A 22,694-nucleotide genomic window follows, 5' to 3' on the forward strand; every position below is an offset into this window, starting at 1 on the left:
CCACTGCTTGCACCGGGACCTCGGAACAACTAGCCTCATCTGATCAGCCGACCGGAGGGCTCTGTTTGGACGGTGGACACTTCAAATCTCTGATAAATAAGGTGGCGCAAGGCCATTAAGAGCTTTAAAGTCAAACATTAAATTTTTTAAATCAACATGGTAACGAACCGGGAGCCAGTGGAGGGAACAGAGAACTGGGCTAATGTGGCTGTGTCTAGATGTACTGGTTAGCAGGCGAGCAGCTGTACCAGTTGGAGACGATGGAGTGAAGACTGTGTGATGCCAATGTAGAGTGTGTTACAATAATCAATGCGTGAGCTGATAAAAGCATGAATTGCCTTTTCCAGATCACTGCGACACAGAAATGGCTTTACTTTGCCTAAAAGTCACAGCTGGAAAAAGCTTGCTTTTACTACAGGGTTAATTTGTTTGTTAAAATTCAGATCTCTGTCAAAAATCACTCCCAGATTCTTTGGATCATAATTTTAGTGTCCCCAACTGAGCAAGCCAAGCCAAAGGCGACAGAGGCAATGAACTAAAACTCCATCAGGGCATGATGGAGAAAAATAAACCTTGGGAGAAACCAGACTCAGTCGGGGTGCCAGTTCTCCTCTGGCCTATTAACACACAGTGTATGATTATTATTCTGGCAACCTTACAGGTCAGAAATCACATTAGATCAGAATATTCTAAATTTCTGGGTATCACGCAAGAGACGGGTTTATTCAGGATGGCGCGACGATTACACAAGAGTATGAATACATGAAAGATCGGAGTCGTCGCGCCAGAGACGGGCTTATCTGGGATGGCGTGTCGATTAACTATCAGTTAACGATTATAAGTACAAATTACATTAATTTAAAATATGTATACTAGTGCATAATACATTTTTTAAATTATTATTTCATTCGATACTATTTAATCAGTCTATCAAAATGTTCTTTATCAAAGCAGGTCAGTGCAGTCAGTGTAGTGATGTCAGTTTTCAATGGTTTAGTATTCCTCTTTTCCTAAATATGTGCTTGCTTAAAATCCTGCCATCATTTACTCATCCTCAAGTTGTTCCAAAGATTGACTTCCATAGTATTTGTTCCAGGAAGTCAAAGGGGCCTATAGACTGTTTGGTTAACCATATTGTTAAAAATATCTTCTTTTGTGATGAGCATGTCAAGTTTAAAACAACTTGAGGGTGAGTAAATGATGGCAGAACTATCCCTTTAAGCAAGCACATGCCTAGGAAAACAGGAATATTAAAGGATGGCAAACAGGCCAAACAATCTATGATTGAGCTATCTGTTTTAGATATAGTGAGAAACATGACAAAAATGAGGATCATGGGCCTGACAGATGAATCTACCCCAAAACATTATTAAGGAAATCTTTGTTGAATAGCAGGGGGGCTGTGTGGTTCCAAAATGTCCCAGAGGAAAATCACATTACCATCAAGGCTGCAAAGCATTGTTAATATATCAGTCAGTTCACATTAGGAAGCTTTCGGTACTAATGGTGTTGTGTTATTCTCTGTAATTCATCAATGCTTTCTCTGGTGTGACACTCAGCAGCAAAATAAATAAAATAAGCAATGTTTCTCTGGTGTACAAAACGTTATCGAGGGCAGCAGATGGCACGCTCCGTCCGTCACTTGACATGCGTCTGCCGGCTATTCATGACAAAGCCAGTGGGACGGCTGAATTGGGCAGATGAGCACTTCATTGATTTCCTCATTCAACCCCAAGGGACCACTGTATTGTGCTTTTGTCCCAGCACCTTTGATTCATATATTTTAATCATGAATTATTGTGCAATTATGCACCACAGGGACAGGTGATGTGGATGGTGACATTATTCCCTCTTAAATGTCACTGCTATTTGTCCCTTTCTGTCACTTCTTAAAAAATGGTACCAGGCCAATTGTTAAACTGACAGGGTGATTATATAGTTTGCACATGTAATTTCACTGACAGCAGGGCTAACCTGATTTTGCCCCACAATATCTATATATGTTAATCTGGAACATTCTTTATAAAATGATGTCTGAACTGCGAACACAGGTCTTGACTGTAATAGACTAATTGGCCCAGAATAATTGATTAAATCAGTGATTAAACTGAATATGAGATGCCCACTCTAGCTAAAAGCCCTGTTGGTCCTCAGAGTGTCTCGCAGGGTTTGTGTTTTCATAAAGTCACAGCGCCTCCTGCTGGGGAAAGCCTGATATCACTGACTGCCATAGCTCCAGTAGTTATAGACTATAAAAAACAGGTAGAGTCTGACTATGTTGTGATTAAAAACAGGTTGTGGTTGAGCCGCATTCTTTCAGTTTTCTATCTCTCTCTCTGTCTGTCTCTTTGTCTGTCTATGTCGTTAATATGTCTGTCTGTCTATTGTCTGCCTGTTGTTTGTCTCTTTGTCTGTCTGTCTACTGTTCCTCTGTCTATCTATCTGTCTGTCTGTCTATCTATGTATCTGTTTGTCTGTCTGTCTGTCTATCTATCTATCTATCTATCGTCTGTCTGTCTGTCTGTCTGTCTGTCTGTCTGTCTGTCTGTCTATCCTCTGTCTGTCTGTCTATCTGTCTGTCTGTCTATCCTCTGTCTGTCTGTCTATCTACCGTCTGCCTATTGTCTGTCTGTCTGTCTGTCTGTCTGTCTGTCTGTCTGTCTGTCTGTCTGTCTGTCTGTCTGTCTATCCTCTGTCTGTCTGTCTATCTATCGTCTGTCTATTGTCTGTCTGTCTGTCTGTCTGTCTATTGTCTGTCTGTCTGTCTGTCTATCTACCGTCTGCCTATTGTCTGTCTGTCTGTCTATCTATCGTCTGTCTATTGTCTGTCTGTCTGTCTGTCTATCTACCGTCTGCCTATTGTCTGTCTGTCTGTCTGTCTATCCTCTGTCTGTCTGTCTGTCTATCCTCTGTCTGTCTGTCTATCTACCGTCTGCCTATTGTCTGTCTGTCTGTCTGTCTATCTATCCTCTGTCTGTCTGTCTATCTATCCTCTGTCTGTCTGTCTATCTACCGTCTGTCTATTGTCTGTCTGTCTGTCTATCCTCTGTCTGTCTGTCTATCTACCGTCTGTCTATTGTCTGTCTGTCTATCTATCCTCTGTCTGTCAGTCTATCTACCGTCTGTCTATTGTCTATCTGTCTGTCTATCCTCTGTCTGTCTGTCTATCTATCTATCGTCTGTCTGTCTGTCTGTCTATCTAACGTCTGTCTGTCTATCTGTCTGTCTGTCTGTCTATCTATCTATCGTTTGTCTGTCTGTCTGTCTGTCTGTCTGTCTGTCTATCGTCTGTCTATCTATCATCTGTCTATCTATCGTCTGTCTGTCTATCTGTCTATCTGTCTGTCTGTCTATGTATCGTCTGCCTATTGTCTGTCTGTCTATCTATTGTCTATCTATCTACCTATCATCGTCTATCTATCTATCTATCTATCTATCTATCTATCTATCTATCTATCTATCTATCTATCTATCTATCTATCTATCTATCTATCTATCTATCTATCTATTGTGACAAGTGTCCCGAGCGCTCATCAGCGTCGCCCTGGAAACAAGGCGGGAACACCTGCACCCGCTCATCACAGGCTGAGCCGTCACAGCTGCAGCTCATCAGCGGGCGGCTTTATAAGCCTGCCCGCCGCCCAAAGAGGTGAGAGATGTCTCCAGAAGACTCGGCTAACTGTTGTCTCCATTCTCCCTCCAGAGAGCAGCGTGTGACGGCCAGCACTCACTTTGAGCACGGATCCAGATCACCGCGAGCACCGAGGACGCAAGAGAGACCACACCGAGCACGGAGCACCCCACTCGACGCACTTTCACTTTCACCACTGTTAATAAATCCACCCTTCGGGGAAATTCACCTGCCATCCTGTGTCGTGTACTTCTTCACCCCGTCACACTGGTGGAGAATGCGGGCAAGAGTGTGAAGAAGTACCGACATCAGGTTCACGTCGAGTGGTTCCCGTTTCCCCGAGACTTTTTCCCTGGATTTATTTTTTCCCCGCACTTATTGGTTTTTTCCCTCTGTTTCCCCAGGTGGCGCTCCTCCCTGCAACGATGGAGGAACTGTTGAAGCACCTCACCGAGGTGAGCATCCGCCAGCAGCAAATTATGGAGCATATGGCCTCTCGACAAGACACTACAGAGCGGGAGCTGCTCACACTGCGGGCGGCCGCTGCCCAACGCGCTCCGCTGCCTGACCCTCGCGCCCAAGCAACCCAACTCATGCCTCGCATGACTGATCACGACGATGTCGCCATGTACCTCGAGATGTTCGAGACGATCGCTACCCGCGAGGCGTGGCCGGAGGATGAGTGGGCTCGCATCGTCGCCCCGCTGTTGACCGGGGAAGCGCAGCGGGCGTACTTCGCGCTTCCCCCTGCGCAAAGCACTTCGTATGCGGTGTTAAAGAAAGAGATCCTGGGCCGCGTCGGGCTATCCGCGATCAGCGCTGCACAACTCTTCCATGACTGGTCCTATGACCCACGGCGCCCACCCAGACTCCAAGCCGCGGATCTCTCTCGTCTGGCACAACACTGGTTGCTGGCCGAGGGTTCCCCCGCCATCCAGGTAGCGGAGCGCGTCGTCATTGACCGCCTCCTGCGCGCGCTCCCGCGCCACCTCCGTCAAGCTGTGGGGATGCGGAAGCCCACCACCAAGGATGAGCTGGTCGAGGCTATTGAGCTGGCGGATGCCACCTTCCACCGGGAGGGGAGCGAGCGTCGCCTTTTCCCCGAAGGGTGGTCCAGGAGCGACGCACGCCGGAGGGTACCTCGCGACCAGTAGGCAGGCCGGCGGTTCCCGGGCCTCCGGACGAGCCCATGCCCACCGAAGCCCCACAATCCCCTGGACGAGCATGGCTGGCAGGCTGCGCCGTGCACACCGAGAACGCGCCCCGGGCGGAGGTGAAGATTAACGGCCGTCCCTTCCTGGCTCTCCTGGACTCCGGCAGCGCCATCAGCCTCGTACAGGCGGCAATCCTGCCGCCGCGAGGAGATTCGAAGACCTCCGTCCCCATTGTGTGTGTGCACGGCGATACCCGAGAAGTCCCCGCACGTCGCGTGTCCATCGAGGCCGCCCCGGGCACCTGGGCCATCGAAGTTGGAATCGTCAAGGATCTGCCGGTCCCCGTGTTGCTCGGAAGGGACTGGCCGGGGTTCGACCGTCTCCTCACCGCCGCCACTCAGCCTGTCAGCCAGCCCGGAAGCCGCCCAAAGCGCCGGACGGCGCCGAGACCCAGACAGCGTTCTGTGCTGCTGGCTTCCGACAGCCCCCGAGACGGTGAGTCCACCCCCCAAGCTGCTAACCTATTCTATGATCTCTTCCAGCAGGTCTCGGGGGCCGGGGCATTCGCCCGCGAGCAGCACGGGGACGACCGTCTGAAACACTGCTGGGCGCAAGTACGGGTCGCGGAGGGGAAGGACCTACAGCCCGCGCCGCACCCTACGCCCCACTTCAAAATTGAACAAGGCCTGCTCTACTGTGTCGCTCAGCGAAGGGGGGAGGAAAAAAACCTGCTCGTCGTGCCCCGGAGCAAGACCGAGGCAGTGATGGAGATCGCCCACGCACACCCCATGGCAGGCCACCTCGGGGCTCAGAATACCATCCAACGAATCCGAGATCGCTTCCACTGGCCCGGCCTGGAGGCCGAGGTGAACCGCTTCTGCCAAGCCTGCCCCACCTGCCAGCGGACATCGCCACGAGTTCCTCCCCCCAGCCCGCTGATTCCGCTGCCCATCATAGAGGTGCCCTTCGAGCGAATCGGAATGGATCTGGTGGGACCGCTGCCGAAGTCCGCCCGGGGGTTCGAACACATCCTCGTCATCGTGGACTATGCCACCCGCTACCCAGAGGCCATTCCCCTCCGGAAAGCCACCACCAAGGCCATCGCCCAGGAGCTCTTCCTTCTGTGTAGCCGGGTGGGCATCCCCGCCCAGATTCTGACTGACCAGGGCACCCCGTTCATGTCCCGGATGATGGCAGATCTCTGCAGGCTCCTGAAGGTCCAACAGCTCCGCACAACGGTGTACCACCCCCAGACCGACGGCCTCGTCGAGCGGTTCAACCAAACGCTCAAGCAGATGCTGCGGCGGGTGGCCGCCGAAGACCCGCGGGACTGGGACAAGATGCTGCCCTACGTCCTCTTTGGCATCCGGGAAGTCCCCCAAGCGTCCACCGGCTTCACCCCGTTTGAGCTCCTCTTCGGCCGGCAACCCCGCAGACTGCTCGACGTGGCCAAGGAGGCCTGGGAGCAACAACCGGGGGTACACCGTTCCAAGATCGAGCACGTGCGGCAGATGCGCGACAGGATCGACCGCGTGATGCCCATCGTCCGGGAGCACCTGGCCAAAGCCCAGCAGGCCCAACGGAGGCACTACTACTGGGCCGCCCAACCCAGAGAATTCCAGCGCGGGGACCATGTCTTGGTCCTGGTCCCGACCGCCGCCTGTAAGTTCTTGGCCACCTGGCAGGGTCCCTTCACGGTCGCCGAGAAGGTCGGGCCCGTCACCTACCGGGTCCGGCAGCCTGGGAAGAGGAGAGCCGACCAACTGTACCACATCAACCTCCTGAAGCGATGGGTCGGGACCGGGCCCCAGCTCTCCGCGTTCACGGAGTCCCCACCCGTGATGGTAGACATGGACCCCCAACTGTCGGCGGCCCAAAAGTCGGAGTTGCAACACCTGGTCAGTCAGTTTTCTGCGGTGTTCTCCCCTCGCCCCGGGCGGACTCACGTCCTGGAGCATGACGTCCGGACGGCCCCAGGAGTCGTCGTTCGGCAGCGGCCCTACCGTGTTCCGGAGGCTCGGCGACACGCCATTGAGGCAGAGGTACAGGAGATGTTGAAGTTAGGGGTCATCGAACCATCACGCAGCCCATGGTCCAGCCCGATTGTGATGGTCCCAAAGCCCGATGGCACCTTCCGCTTCTGCAACGACTTCCGCCGGCTCAACGAGGTCTCGGAGTTCGACGGCTATCCCATGCCCCGCGTAGATGAGCTGCTGGACCGCCTGGGGAGGGCGCGGTACATCTCCACCCTCGACCTCACGAAAGGGTATTGGCAGGTACCCCTCTCCGCTCAGGCCAAGCCAAAGACAGCCTTCTCCACTCCGAGCGGCCACTGGCAATACCGCGTCCTCCCTTTCGGCCTGCACGGAGCACCCGCCACCTCATGGACATCCTGCTCCGACCCCACCAAGCCTACGCGGCGGCCTACTTGGATGACGTGGTGGTACACTCCGAGACCTGGGAGGACCACCTGGACCGGCTGTGGAAGGTGCTGTCGGAGTTACGTCGGGCTGGGCTGACCGCCAACCCCCGGAAATGCCACCTAGGACTCGCAGAGGCCAAGTACCTCGGCTACCAGGTGGGACGGGGCCTGATCCGACCCCAGGAGAAGAAGGTCTCTGCGATTCTCTCCGCTCCCCGTCCCACCACGAAGACGCAGGTACGAGCCTTTTTGGGGTTGGCGGGTTACTATCGGTGCTTTATCCCTGACTTCTCCTCCTTAGCCTCTCCCCTGACAGACCTGACCAGGAAGGGGCAGCCAGAGAAGACCCAGTGGAGCACCGAGGCGGAGGCGGCGTTCCACCGCATCAAGTCGGCCCTCACCTCGGCACCGGTCCTACGAGCGCCCGACTTCAATAGCCCCTTCCTGCTGCAGACGGACGCCTCCGACACCGGGTTGGGAGCAGTCCTTTCCCAGGTCACCGACGGCGAGGAACACCCGGTGATCTACATCAGCCGAAAGCTGACCCCAGCAGAACAGCGCTACGCAACCGTGGAACGGGAGGCGTCGGCCGTCAAGTGGGCAGTCCTGGAGCTCCGGTATTACCTCCTGGGCCGCCACTTCACCCTGACCACTGACCACGCACCACTGCAATGGATGGCCCGGGCCAAGGAGACGAATGCCAGGGTGACGCGGTGGTTCCTGGCGCTCCAGGACTTCAACTTCACCGTCCAACATCGTGCCGGGACGGCCAACGCCAACGCCGATGGTCTTTCCCGGATGTGGTCAGCTTTCGCAGGTCTGTCAGGCTCCACTCCCCAACCCCCCCCAGTTTCCCCGCTTCTCCGCAGGACCAGGACGTCGCTTAGGGGGGGGGAGTGTGACAAGTGTCCCGAGCGCTCATCAGCGTCGCCCTGGAAACAAGGCGGGAACACCTGCACCCGCTCATCACAGGCTGAGCCGTCACCGCTGCAGCTCATCAGCGGGCGGCTTTATAAGCCTGCCCGCCGCCCAAAGAGGTGAGAGATGTCTCCAGAAGACTCGGCTAACTGTTGTCTCCATTCTCCCTCCAGAGAGCAGCGTGTGACGGCCAGCACTCACTCTGAGCACGGATCCAGATCACCGCGAGCACCGAGGACGCAAGAGAGACCACACCGAGCACGGAGCACCCCACTCGACGCACTTTCACTTTCACCACTGTTAATAAATCCACCCTTCGGGGAAATTCACCTGCCATCCTGTGTCGTGTACTTCTTCACCCCGTCACACTATCTATCTATCTATCTATCTATCTATCTATCTATCTATCTATCTATCTATCTATCTATCTATCTATCTATCTATCTATCTATCTATCTATCTATCTATCTATCTATCTATCTATCTAACGTCTGTCTGTCTATCTATCGTCTGTCTATCTGTCTTTCTATCGTCTGTCTGTCTGTCTGTCTATCTATCGTCCGTCTGTCTGTCTATCTATCAACTGTCTGTCTATCTGTCTATCTATCTCTCTATCTCTCTGTCTGTCTGTCTATCTATCGTCTGTCTGTCTATCTATCATCTGTCTGTCTGTCTGTCTATCTGTCTATCTATCTATCTATCATCTGTCCGTCTATCTATCGTCTGTCTGTCTGTCTATCTGTCTATCTATCTATCTATCATCTGTCTGTCTATCTATCGTCTGTCTATCTGTCTATCTATCGTCTGTCTATCTATCGTCTGTCTGTCTATCGTCTGTCTGTCTGTCTATCTATCGTCTGTCTGTCTGTCTGTCTGTCTGTCTGTCTGTCTGTCTGTCTGTCTGTCTGTCTGTCTGTCTGTCTATCTATCTATCTATCTATCTATCTATCTATCTATCTATCTATCTATCTATCTATCTGTCTGTCTGTCTGTCTGTCTGTCTGTCTGTCTGTCTGTCTATCTATCTATCTATCTATCTATCTACTGTCTATCTATCATCTGTCTGTCTATCTGTCTGTCTATCTATCGTCTGTCTGTCTGTCTATCTATCTATCTATCGTCTGTCTGTCTGTCTACCTATCATCTGTCTGTCTGTCTATCTATTGTCTGTCTGTCTGTCTATCTATCGTCTGTCTATTTGTCTATCTATCTATCGTCTGTCTGTCTGTCTGTCTGTCTGTCTGTCTGTCTGTCTGTCTGTCTGTCTGTCTGTCTGTCTGTCTGTCTATCTATCTATCTATCTATCTATCTATCTATCTATCTATCTATCTGTCTGTCTATCTATCTATCTGTCTTCCAAGTACCATCAGAGGAGGGAGGAATGGATGGACAGACAGATGAATGTACGGATAGAGAGATAAACAGAATGTCCTCTATGTTCAGTGAGAGTCCTGAGCGGTGAATGACGGAGAGTTGTTTTCTCTCAGGCGGTGTGTGAGCTCTCCAGGTTTGACACACAGCCAGCGTGTAACTGTACACCTCCATTAATTAATAATCCCATGATCTCACAGAGTTTGTCTGAATGAAGAGAGCACTTTCATCCGCTCCCAAACTTTCTCGTCAGTCGGCTCTTATGGACACAGCTGAAGGATACATCTGACACACTGGCCTGCACACGGAGACTCGGGTTAATCTAATCTTCTCTCAGGGCCCGGCGCTGTACAGTCCCTTCAGAATGAAGACCCTCATCATCATTTTGATCTTTTAAGAAGTGGATTGATTCAAGGTAGACGTTTGACTGCATGATAGTCAATTCTGCTTGTGACTACCAAACAAGACTTGAAGTTTCTCACACCCCTTCTGTCTAACACACACCTTCGGGTGGACCATCATCTCCAGCAAACATGACTAAGATGTTATCTGCCCAGGAGGCTGCCAAGATCTATCACACGAATTACGTGAGAAACGCGAGGGCCGTTGGCGTTCTCTGGACCATCTTCACCATCTGCTTTGCTATCATCTGTGTGGTAGTCTTCATTCAGCCGTATTGGATCGGGGACAGCGTCGACACCCCTCAGTCAGGATACTTTGGGCTTTTTCACTACTGCATTGGGAACCCCATCACAGGAGAGCTGGTGTGTAAAGGCAGCGCCCTCGACTTTGGATCCATCCCTTCAGGCGCCTTCAAAACCGCCATGTTCTTCGTCGGGATCTCTCTGCTGCTGATCGTGGGCACAATCGTTTGCTTTAGTCTGTTCTTTTTCTGCAACTCGGGCAGCGTGTATAAGATCTGCGCATGGATGCAGCTGGCAGCTGGTAAGTGCACCGTTTTTCAGAACTGAAGGTTTTAATGGCTAAACTAAAACTAACTTTTTACATTGATGGTTTAATATTAATATCATACCATCAATGCAAAAAGTTATATTGTATTATATTATATTAAAAAGTATTTGGACGTATAAGTCAAACTTAAAATATATTTTATTACATTTTTATTATGTATAAAATATCAAACCATGTGGCGTTGATTAAACCATCAATGTAAACATTTATTTTTATATTATATTATACTGTTTTATATTATAAAGTGGCCCCAAAAATATATATACGTATTGGATATATTTTCTTAAAAACATAACTTTGGTTTTCTTTCTTTTTTTAATTATATATGAAAATATCAAACCAAAAGCTTTTGTTTGATTTTCTACTTATTTTTATTTAATGTGAAATAATCAGTTTGCAGATATGATTTAATATTTTATCTAATGGAAAAATTCAGTCACTTTAAAATGTGTCGTGAGTGCAGTTTTATTTTTGTTTTATTTATATATATGATTTTGAATTAGCCTTTGTTTTTATATTTAGTTTTAATTTGGTTAAATTTCAGTTTAACTTCAACTACACTTTCATTTCAGTTAGCCAAAGCAACATTTTAGATTTTTCGCTTAAGGTTTTTACATTTTTCAACAAATATTTGTTATGTATTTCAGCTTTATTTCAATCACCAAAAACAAAAGTCTTTGACATATATAGTTTACCAGTAACAATGTGTGTTAATGAGATATGAAAGTTATTATAAAGAACGAACTCTTCAAATGCAGTTCAATTCTTGAGGCTGAATATGTCCGTCCTGAAATGAAGGAGATTAAACAGGACTTCAGGACCCTGGATAGTTCCACATCTCTACGCTGCGTTACTGTATAGAAGAGGAATATATTTGTGCTGTGTTGTGAAATATCATCCTCTAAGTGTTGTCCAATCTAATGAAGTTATCACTGAGGACACAGATAACCCTCCATCACACCATATTACATAACAATGTATTTGCAATGCATACCCATTAAAAGAAAGTGAGTGTGAAACTGAGAGAGAGTGTGTAAAGCAATATCCACAGCAGCACCAGCTGCCCTGCAGAGAGTGTATTGTCATATGAATAATAAATGATGAGTTAAGTGTGGCTGAAGTTGCCAGGCAACAGACCCAATGCAAAGTATTTCTGGTAGCCAAGAGTATTTTTGACAACCATAAAAAGGAAATCAAGGTCACGCTTTTTCTCCAGCGGATATTTTTCAGGGTGGGTTTATTTTTGAAAGTTCATTTCTGTACAGACTCAAACATTAACTTATTGAACATGTTTAAACATATTTAACATGTTTAACACAGATTTAATGATAATCATCAAACTATTTGGAGTAAGGAGTTTGGGGAATCTGCTGTTTTTTGGCACTTTTGGGAAGAATACCTTTTTAAAATTAAGCAAAAACATATCTGCATTTTATTGAGCAATAACACACGCTGTTTCATGAATATGATGGCTATGATTCAGCTTTTATAAGTCAATAAACAGAAAGTAAGTTTTAGATATGGCATTAGCTGCTTCATCAATGTAAAAACCGTTTTTTGTAAGGCTGCATTATTTTATCAAAATTATGATGAACTTTCAGCAGCAGTTACTCCAGTCTTCATTCCATTGCTGCTCAAGAAACATATAACCTTATTTTTGTGTAACTTTTGATTAGTTTACCGTATATTTGCTGAATAAAAGTAGGATAATATAACATCTTGCTAAGCCGGAAGTTTTGAACGATGGCGTAGTTCTGAACAAAACCAAAGCTGAAAACCTGAAACAGCCGTCGTGTCAGGCCACAGAGCGGAGGCGTTTCTTTCCTGAAAGGATCATTTGAGGGAATGATTGAAGGACATTTCCTCAGCTACTGGCGGGACAATATAACCTGCTGAAAAAAATCTGTCTGGAACACGCAAACACAGACAAGAGGAGTGATACAAACAGGGAAAAGTGCTAAACGCCACTTAGGCAATCAAACTCAAGGACTGTGAGAAATTGTTGTACAACCAAGGGGCAACCTCCCGCGATCTCTCTTGAAGCCAATACGGAAGTAATGTAAACTGTAATTCCTTAACTGGCCACTAGGGACAGGCTCCAGAAGGGAGCAGAATCTCATTGAGCCCCATGTTAAAATTCTCAACTTTACAGCAGAAAAAACATGTTTACAGCCTGGTACAAATTGTGGTTTTGGCTTATAAGGCTAATTTTGATCTTCATGACAACTGTGAGAGGGGTGAATTTTTTTATAACTCATTCGTTTACGTTATATAAAGCCTTAAAGTTCTGCATAATTAAAGGCGTGGTTACAAGTGGATAGCCATTTATCTGCCGTCTATTGTCATTGCGTCACCTCAGCTCCGCGCACATCCCGCCTTTTTGCCCATTTTCTGTTATCCGGGAGTGACACGCGATGACTCGCTCACAAGATGGCGATGCCCAGCTCGACTCTACTTTAACGGCTTATGGGAATCCTATGGGTGACGTCACGGACACTACGTCCATATTTTTTTACAGTCTATGTGTACAACTCATAGGGCTATTGTATGTTAAAGGCATAGTTCACCCCAAAATTTAAATTCTGTCATTAATTCCCAAGCGGCAACCTCCCGCGATTAGCCTAGAAATCTAGACGCACCCTAGCGGCAGCAAATCTAATCTACCCGCGAGTGTCGTCTAGCAACTCTCAATACCCTTCTGAGCTGTAAATGCCAAACTCTTGTAGGGGCCAATCACATCGTGTATAGAGTCGGTGGGCGTGGCTTAACATAATGACGGCCGAGTTGCGCTTGCGCTTTGCCCATTTTCTGTTATCCGGGAGTGACACGTGATGACGCGCTCGCAAGATGGCGACGCCTTCAGAACGGCTTATCGGAATCCTATGGGTGACGTCATGGACACTACATCCATATTTTTTTACAGGCTATGTTAATTCCTCATCCTCTTGTCGTTCCAATGATCCAATGAGGTTCATTCTCGTGTTATGCGTTTGAGCTTCTGTTTATGATTGCTGATCAATGTTTATGTGAATAAAAGCCTAATTCAGTCGGTTCATAATATAAAGCGATCGAGTCTCTTCAGATAATTTGGAGGGAAAAAAATCATATGTCATCAAAAATATCTTCATTTGTGTTCTGAAGATGAATGAAAGTCTTACGGGTGTCGACCGACATGAGGGGGAGGAATTAATGACAGAATTTTCATTTTTGGAATTGACTCATTAACGAACGATCTGCTATTTAAAAAAGAAACCCAATTCTTAAAAACAAATTTCCCACACAATTTGTTTTAAGTTAAATATAAAAAACGTCTTTTAATCTTCATCTGACCGGTTATCTTTTCCACCTTCAGCGACTTGCATGGTCATAGGTTGTATGATCTATCCGGACGGCTGGGACTCAGAGGAGGTGAAGAGGATGTGCGGTCAGCGGACGGATAAATACACGCTGGGGAACTGCACGGTGCGCTGGGCGTATATCCTGGCCATCATCAGCATCATGGACTCACTCATATTATCCTTCCTGGCCTTCGTACTGGGCAACCGGCAAGACAAACTGCTGCCAGAGGACTTCCAGGTGGAGGACAAGAAAGGTGTGCTATGAATCCAGAACACTTATACTTTATGATTCACTTTAGACATGAGCAGCAGAGGAAAGACCATCGCAGGGTTAAGATAGCATCGGAGGGAGAAAATAATGAGTTTTCTTGTTTGGTGAACTAGTCCTTTAAAGGAAGTGTATGTAAGATTGTGGCCAAAACGGGTACTGCAGGTGTATCCCCTCTCCCCCTCCTGACTCGAGGTTGCCAGATTGGCTGCAGGATCTGCAGGAACGTTTGTAGATCTGCAGCTGTGGTAACTAGAGCAGATCTGGCAACCCGGATGCAGAAACACTACTGACTTCATGATTGGTCGATAGGTGGAGGGCGGAGCTTCAGGCCAAAACACAACACGTCAACATCAACATCAGCTGAGGGCTGCGACAACAACTTTTAAATGACAATATCCTGTCATTTAAATATTGTCATGAAATTAACATGATTTCTAGTGACATATCAGGGCCATTTTATGATTCATTGAAATACATTTCTTACATACAGTTCATTTAAATTATATGAGATTTTTTTTATAGATCTGATCTAACTAAAGCAGGTGTCTTGTGTGGCTTCTTTTCTTTTTAAAAAAAAGGAAAGGCTCATGTATCTTCATGCAGTGCAAAAATAACAATGCCCAAAGAGACGTAGCCCACTAAACTGTCATCTAGCCTTGGATTCCTTTCTGCTGTCAATAATGACCACAGCAGTGCTCAGTAATCACAGAACACACTTCAGGCGCTCAGCGTTAGGAAAATGAATGTTATCATCCGCGACGGATTTGTGTGCGCCTTTCATTAGTGCACTTATTCACTTGAACAACTCAGCAAAACACTATTTATCATGTCATTCCTGTTCTCATATTCCTGAGGTGAAAGTTGACGATAAACTAATATAACTCTTCTTTTTCTCTTTAGAGGAAGCATGAAGACTTCTGCACGTCATCAGGCTCAGTGACTGTGGGTTTATGCGGATACAGAACACTTTCTGTCCATCTCTAAAATATGAAGGACAATAATCATCAGATAATCCGTTTACCACCGCATTTGAGCTTAATTTAAAACATTTATAATATAAAAATTGCATAAATATATTTTATATTTTGAGGTGAAGGCCAAATTGGGGTATTTTGTTAAGAGTGTGTGTAAGAGCGTGAGTGAAAAAAAATCACTTGTTTTTATTAAAAATGAACAAAAAGAACTGGGCTGATTTTTATTTATATGGTGGGGAGTTTTATTCACAGCAGAGACTCAAAAATCTTTCGTTAAAAATCTTCATTTGTGTTCTACTGAAGAAACAAACACACCTACATGTTGGATGCCCTGGGGGTCAGCAGATAAACATCTAATTTTTTATTTTTGGGTGAACTAATTAACCCTTTAACTCGTTCAGTGGCCTTTCCTGCTAGTTACACCATTCAGTGGGCGATCACACACTTCTCCTTCCAGCCACTTTCATTCATACACATGTGAATGCTGGAGACCAGAAACACAAGAACATGCAAAGAAGTTGCGATTTTGCTGCGCCCCAAAGTACATGTTTGGTCAACTCTGACCTGTGAAATTCATATCAGGTAGCCTATCACTGGCTGAATCCAAAATTGACCCCTAACCCCTCGTTCACTATTCCCTATGTTAGTAGTCTGATTCAGTTCTCTTGAAGATAATGAACGAGCGAGTTCGGACAGCTGTTGAGCATACATGGGATTAAATAAGTGCACTCAGTAACGTCCACTATGGTTTCAGACACCACTATAAATGGCTGTCCCCTCAAACAGTGCCCTATTTGAGGGTATAGTGGGCGATTTCGGATTCCCGAAATCACCCCCTATACCCTCAAATGGGACAGCCATTTATAGTGGTGTCTGAAACCATAGTAGACGTTACTGAGTGCACTTATTCAATCCCACAATGCACTGCAATAACAAGTGTACAACTGATGTACACTAAACAAACATACCCAATATGCACTGATGCTGGCACCAAATGATTTCCTGCCAGATGGCGCCCTCAGCTGAGTCAAGTGAACTATATCAGTGATGTAATGTATATGAGGGTATAGGGGGCCATTTTGGACACACATGTGACCTCTTAAATAACCCTAACCCTGGAGGGCCACTGTCCTGCAGTTTAATTCTAATCAAACTCACCTGAAGTTTAGCATTATGTGGTTAATTTACAACAAAGCCAAACACTATGGCTTTATCTCAAATATTTTTTTCATATTGCATTACGTAGTAAAATTGGACAAATTAGTGAAGATTCATTTTCTGTTAAAATGTGAGCAAAGGGTCATGTGTGATTAGAGGACGTGAACGATACACTTGATGCATCCTTCAAAATCGGCCAAATGAAGGATGTGGAACAAAGGCTGCCTTCAAATGAGATGCTCTTTGAGCTTGTGTACGTCAGCCGAAAAATATATAGCCTTACTAGGATGCATGAAGCCTTCTAGAGTAGGGGTGTAACCCAGCATTCAGGCCAAATTTGCCCTTTGGCTTCTGTCCATCATGGCCTCCTAATCATCCTCATATCTTGATTGGCTTCATCACTCTGATGTCTGTCTTCTCTCAACCAATCATCTGGTGTGTGGTGGGCATTCTGGAGCAATATGGCTGCCGTGGCATGAGTGGATGCTGCACATTGGTGGTGGTTGAGGAGATTCTCCCCTTCCGTGTAAAGTGCTTTGAGTGCCTAGAAAAGGGCTATATAAATTTCACTAATTATTAACTAATTAAGAAGCAGCCTTTTGTGTTATGAGTGAACTATTTAATCACTTAACCAATTAGCTTAAAAGTTAAATGTCATTCATGATTGAATCAAGTCTTTTTGTCTTTAATTGTAATTTTCATGTCTACTAAGAGACTCCATGAAATGTTTAAAGTCATACACGGTTTCCCCACAATGACAACAAAACAGATGTGCCTTCACAGTAATGCTATTTGCTTTGTACTTGTAACTGGCATTTTTAATAATAAAAAAAGCTTTGCTTGTGCTATACTCATTCTGTGAATGACATGAAAGCACTCACTCGCTTTACGACTTCAAGACTTCTGCGAATTGAAATGAACATGCACTTCATTCATCCAGATAAAACAGGACACGCTGTTATTGTGCGATATAAATAAAAACCGCAAGGTTAATCAGGTAATACTTTACATTAAGGTTTAATGTATTAATATAAACTAACAATGATCAATATACACTATATTGCCATAGCCAAAATAATTGTGACACTCCTCCAAATCACTGAATTCAGGTGTTTTAATCACTTCCATGGCCACAGTTGTATAAATCAAGCACCTAGGCATGCAGACGCTTCTACAAACATTTGTGAAAGAATGGGTCGCTCTCAGGAGCTCAGTGAACTCAAGCGTGGTACCGGGTAAGGTTGCCACATGTGCAATAATAAGTCCATTCATGAAATTTCCTCACTACTAAATATTCCACGGTCAACTGTTAGTGGTATTATAAAGTGGAAGCAATTGGGAACAACAGAAACTCACAAAGGACTGGGTTTGGGCGTTGCTAGGAGAACGATACTTGCCTGACTATATTTTACCTAGTGTAAAGTTTGGTGGAGGGGGGGGGGGGTTATGGTGTTGGGGTTGTTTGACAAGAGTTGGACTTGGCCTCTTCGTTCCAGTGAAAGGAACTCTTAATGCTCCAGCATACCAAGACATTTTGGACAATTTCATTCTCCCAACTTTGTGGGAACAGTTTGGGGATGACCCCATCCCTTCCAACATGACTGCGCACCAGTGCACACAGCAGGGTCCATAAAGACATGGATGAGAGAGTTTGGTGTGGAGGAACTTGACTGGCCTGCACAGAGTCCTGAGCTCAACCCGATAGAACAGCTTTGGGATGAATTAGAGCGGAGACTGAGAGCCAGGCCTTCTCGTCCAACATCAGTGCCTGACCTCACAAATGCACTTCTAGAGGAAGGGTCAAAAATTCCCATAAACACACTCCTAAACCTTGTGGAAAGCCTTCCCAGAAGAGTTAAAGGGTGCAAAGGGTGGGCCAACTCAATATTAAACCCTACGGATTAAGAATGGGATATCATTAAAGTTCATGATGTGCATGTAAAGGCAGGCTTCCCAAAACTTAGACTTTGTTCATTTTAGTTTAATAATAATGTTCATGTTCGTTCGCAGTGCATTAATGTTAAGAGATATAACTTTGTGTTTTAATATTGTGTTAGTAAATGTTGAGATTAACAATAAGATTAATTGCTGTAAAAGTATTGTTGAAGTAATGTTAACAAATGAAACCTTACTGTAAAGTGTTACCGTTAATCAAAACTACAAATGCTACGAAGTCCCAAAAGCCATTTCAAAAACTTTATTTGAAGTTACTACAGAAACAATTTTAGTTCAGTGTTGAACAAGCAAAAGCAGAAAGACATTCATGAAAAAAGAGAGAGCAGAGAAGCAGATGATGTGTGTGATGCTGTAAAAGGTCAGACGAAACTGGCTTATCCAAGAGAAAGCAAAGGCCTTTCAAAGTTAAACTAGGACGGTTCACTTCATCCAGAGAAAAAAACTAATATTGCTTGAAGCAACACTGTAGGGGAAAAATGCATAAACAGATGCACAGATCATTGCAGATTCATTTCAAGGCATCTCCGAATCAGTGATTCTTAAACATTTTCCTTAAGCCGTTAATTCATAACAAAACTGTACACAAACAATGAGGCTTAAGACTGTACAACACTGATCGTGTGACGAACCAACTCTTTGGTATGAGTATGTACAAAATTTGAAATGTTCTCACTGATTTAAGATTACATAACTAAAATAACCTTGATCCCAAAACTCCTCCCTGGCATTATACGAGTCATTTTAACCATGATGGTCCTTGATGGATTTTGTGACATAAAAGGTTAGAATTTCTCCAATTAGATTTTTTATTTTTGCCCTTCGTGGGAAAACACGTGGCTGTGTTTCTCTCGCAGTAGCTCACATTTAATTTGAAGACTTCAATAATGTCCATTCATGCTCCCTTCTTTCAGACATCGATGTAAAACCCTTTGTAAAGATATGGAAAACAGTTTGACGGAATCTTTTCGTAATTCAGTGAAGGAAAACTACAATCAGCTACTGAGTCCGATTTACTCCAAACACTCTTGCTTTCAAGAAAACGGACACTGAGTCAAAGTCCAACCTCTTGAGAAGATAAATCAATCCTGACACGTCTCAAACCATCCTGTGATATGACGGAAACTGATAGAAAAGTGATTGTTAGATGAATCAGCGAGAGCACAGACCACTGAAATGACGGTACACTCGAGTTATACCCATTACGTAAAAAAACAACGACGACTTGAAAACTGAATTCAGATTAGATCTGCTTGACCGGACCTTCTCATCCTTGCGGCTAATATCTGCCATGACACCAGGCACGGCTCTTAAGACAGCCTCTGTCAGTGGTGAGCAGTCATGAGTTCAAAGATGTGCGTGTGAAAGTGTGTGTGTGTGTGGGGGGGGTTTGGAGGTTTTTAGCCACTAGGAGGCGATCCAGGAGTGACGGAGGCACTCGGCAGCCGTGGCTCTTTTCTCTGGGACGAGGTCTAACATCGGGATGAGGAAGTCCGCAAAATTCTGAGCTTCCTCTCGGGCCCACTCGTACTTTTCGACCAGCACGTCCTGCAAACCCCATGGCTTCAGCTTAGTAATGTGCCTTAGGTCTCCTAGCACACATAAATAGATGGACACATCCAATTAAGAAAAGTGTGAACTATCAGTTTCAAAAAATAGACTACATGGTGACACTTTTACACACACTCAAAAAAATGTACGGCCATACCATTATTGGCAGTGCTGACATACCTCATTAATCCATCTATGACATTCACACAAAGCTACTGAACACGGTGAGCAAGTTTATCAAGTAAGTGAAACACACATTAGCGGAGCAATTACTCATGTGATAAGTGTCCATTGACAGACGTACCTTTCTTGGTGAAAAATTCCTTGGAATATTTGCCATTCAGGACGAGTTTACGAGGAATCTTCCCCAGCAGCTCAATAATCAATGCGATGTGATCTGTTCACAAAAGAAACAAAAGGCTGAGATTAAATCTCCTGCCATTTACAACAAGCATCGATGGACCTTTTAAAAGTATCATTTATGATCCCACCAGTTTATTTATTGAGACCATACATGCCAAGTCCTAATGAACCTGTATATTAAAGGGGGGGTGAAATGCTGTTTCATGCATACTGAGCTTTTTACACTGTTAAAGACTTGGAATCCCATCCTAAACATAGACAAAGTTTCAAAAGTTAAGGTGGACGTTTGATGGGAGTATTTCTTTGTCAAAAATACTACTTCCGGTAAGTTTCGGCAAGTTTTTTTCGATCATGGGTCCACTTGACGTTAAAGTTTCGGAATTTCCTTGTATGGGCCGTACGGACAATTCTACCGGAAGAGCGTGAGAGAGCGAGCGAAAGCAACAGCCTACGCCCATCAAAGCGCTGGCTCGTAGGCTGCGCTGCACAGGTGATGTGACTTCAAGAAATTAACAATGTCACCAAAAAAGTGCGTTTTTGGTTGCCAGACCAAGACAGTCCTGTACAGACTGCCAAAAAAAACCCGCGTTAAGGCAACAGTGGATGGAATATGCTTTTCCGGATCAGCAACTGAGTTGCGCAAAGGTTTATGTCTGTTCACTGCATTTCGGTGCCGACTGTTTCATAAACAAGGCCCAGCTCGACGCCGGATTTTCCGATCGCCTAATGCTGAAGGATGGAGCAGTCCCAACGATAAAGGTCCCAACGTTAAAACCGCAGGCGGTGAGTAAGACTGCTTCAAATGTCTGTGTTTTTGCCTATGCTCATCAAGTAGCCCAAACATGATCACGTATAGTTAATTGATCAATGGAGCATGCGATGTGTAGTGCGTGTACATTTGTTTAGCTGGCCACTATATGTGTAACTTTATGTTTGTGTATTGTAAAAGCACTCCAAACAACAATACACAAAGAGTGGGGAAATATGTTGAACTAAATAAGCGCGCTTCTTCATTCAAATGCGCTACTATTCCGTGTCTTTCTATGTAAACACTAACTTAGCCTGCCGTGCAAAACCAGTCCGCTTACTACAATTGTCTACACAAACCACGCGTAAACACACACACACACACGTGCACAACTGCACTTCCCACATGTACACCTTCAAAGACAAAAATACGACGATATAATTCAAGTATAAATATGTAAATAACACAAGCCGCTAAGCATATTATATAGTTAGTGTATAACTTGTACCACATAGAGACGTCCTGCTCTAGTCGTTTTTGCTGCTGCTCCTGTTCAACTGCAGCCTCTGGGTCTGATTCCGGATCATAGATGTATGGCTGGATCTGATTAAAAGCCATATTTTTATTTTGAATAAAGTTTTTTTCCCGCTGTTAGGGATGACACAGCTTTACGACGCACTCAACACAATAACAGCGGCACGCACACGTCATTATTTAGCTCCGCTCACACGACACGCCCCCACCCGCTCGGCTTTTTTCGGAAAGACTCGGAACAGCGCATCTTTCTTATATAATTATAAAAAAAATAAAGACTTTTCGGAGATATGCAGGATGCAATGCTACTCTATAGGTACTCAAGATTGACATGACACTGACTGAAACTGAGTGTTTCACCCCCCCTTTAAAGAGGACATTATGGGTCATAAAAATAAAAAAAACACTCTTGATATTGTCTGAAACCAATATGGTATTGAAACATTGTGCATACCTAGTTACTATATTTTGTATTTTAGTATGTCTGGAATACTGCGAGCAATCAGGACATTTAGGACAGTGTAATCAGCAATGCAAAAACTGCCATGTTTCTGGATTTCAGGGGACTTTAATGTGGCTTTAGTAAAGGCTATGTCCAGACTTTTTCTCAAATCAGATCTTTTCAAGCAGATTGTCCACACTATGACGTGCTCAAATAAGATGTTTGTCCAGACATTACCAACCTATCTGGATGGGTGGATTAATCTGTCCCGACTCCCAACATGTGAGAAATAACTTTCAAAATGGACGCAGGGGTATCCTCTCATTTTCAAATAAGTGCCCTGTCGAGTCACAGTGAACAACAACTCTGCTGCACAAGAAAAACTCAGACTGGTATATACGTATAAATACTTCCGATATTTAGTTTTGATGTTATTGTTGTTTCGCATTTAGGGCTATCACGATTCCTCAATTAAACAAAAGTACTCAATTTTTAAAAATCCTCGATTGAAATGTATCCGTTGAGTAACTGGCAAAATACCGGCAGTGGCTCATTCCACTGACAAGAATCCAGATCCAAAAAGCTTTATCAGACCGTTTTCTACGGCTTCACAATGTATTAAAAGCAGTTTAAAACCATAGCCTAATGCTATAGTGACTTCACAAAGGCATATATGCCCCATGGGTTTAATACGCGATTCATTTACGTGTGTGTAGGATATTTGTATGCGTCTCAGAGCGGCTCCGTGCTGCTCCACGTTAGCGGTTATCATTTACATGCGTCTCAAATTCCATCTCAATATGCTGTGTGTTTGTTTGGGTTGCTTATAACATTCATCTGTTGTTCATCGCAATGTGTGCCATTGCACCATATTTGGTGAATCATTTATAAACC

General features: G+C 45.3%; 2 protein-coding genes across 5 annotated transcripts in view; one reads left to right on the top strand and one right to left on the bottom strand.

The window, feature by feature from the left end:
- Nucleotides 1-9,953: 9,953 nt before the first annotated feature.
- On the top strand, nucleotides 9,954-15,111 carry lhfpl5a (LHFPL tetraspan subfamily member 5a). Its single transcript, XM_067431761.1, has 3 exons — nucleotides 9,954-10,441; nucleotides 13,821-14,060; nucleotides 14,978-15,111. Exons 1-3 carry the CDS (start codon nucleotides 10,030-10,032, stop codon nucleotides 14,986-14,988), a joined length of 663 nt encoding a protein of 220 aa, XP_067287862.1. The 5' UTR covers nucleotides 9,954-10,029; the 3' UTR covers nucleotides 14,989-15,111.
- A 3,280-nt stretch (nucleotides 15,112-18,391) lies between these two features.
- Nucleotides 18,392-22,694, bottom strand: part of srpk1b (SRSF protein kinase 1b) — an 81,735-nt gene continuing 77,432 nt past the window's right edge. For all 4 annotated transcript variants that reach the window (XM_067430780.1, XM_067430779.1, XM_067430778.1 and 1 more), the window contains 2 exons: nucleotides 20,018-20,110; nucleotides 18,392-19,754 (listed from right to left, as the gene is read on the bottom strand). In XM_067430780.1, the coding sequence (XP_067286881.1) occupies nucleotides 19,570-19,754; nucleotides 20,018-20,110 (278 nt within the window). In that variant the 3' untranslated portion in view covers nucleotides 18,392-19,569. The remainder of the gene's footprint in view (nucleotides 19,755-20,017; nucleotides 20,111-22,694) is intronic.

Source organism: Pseudorasbora parva, chromosome 22 (genome assembly GCF_024679245.1).
Source record: "Pseudorasbora parva isolate DD20220531a chromosome 22, ASM2467924v1, whole genome shotgun sequence".
Taxonomy (NCBI): Eukaryota; Metazoa; Chordata; class Actinopteri; order Cypriniformes; family Gobionidae; genus Pseudorasbora; species Pseudorasbora parva.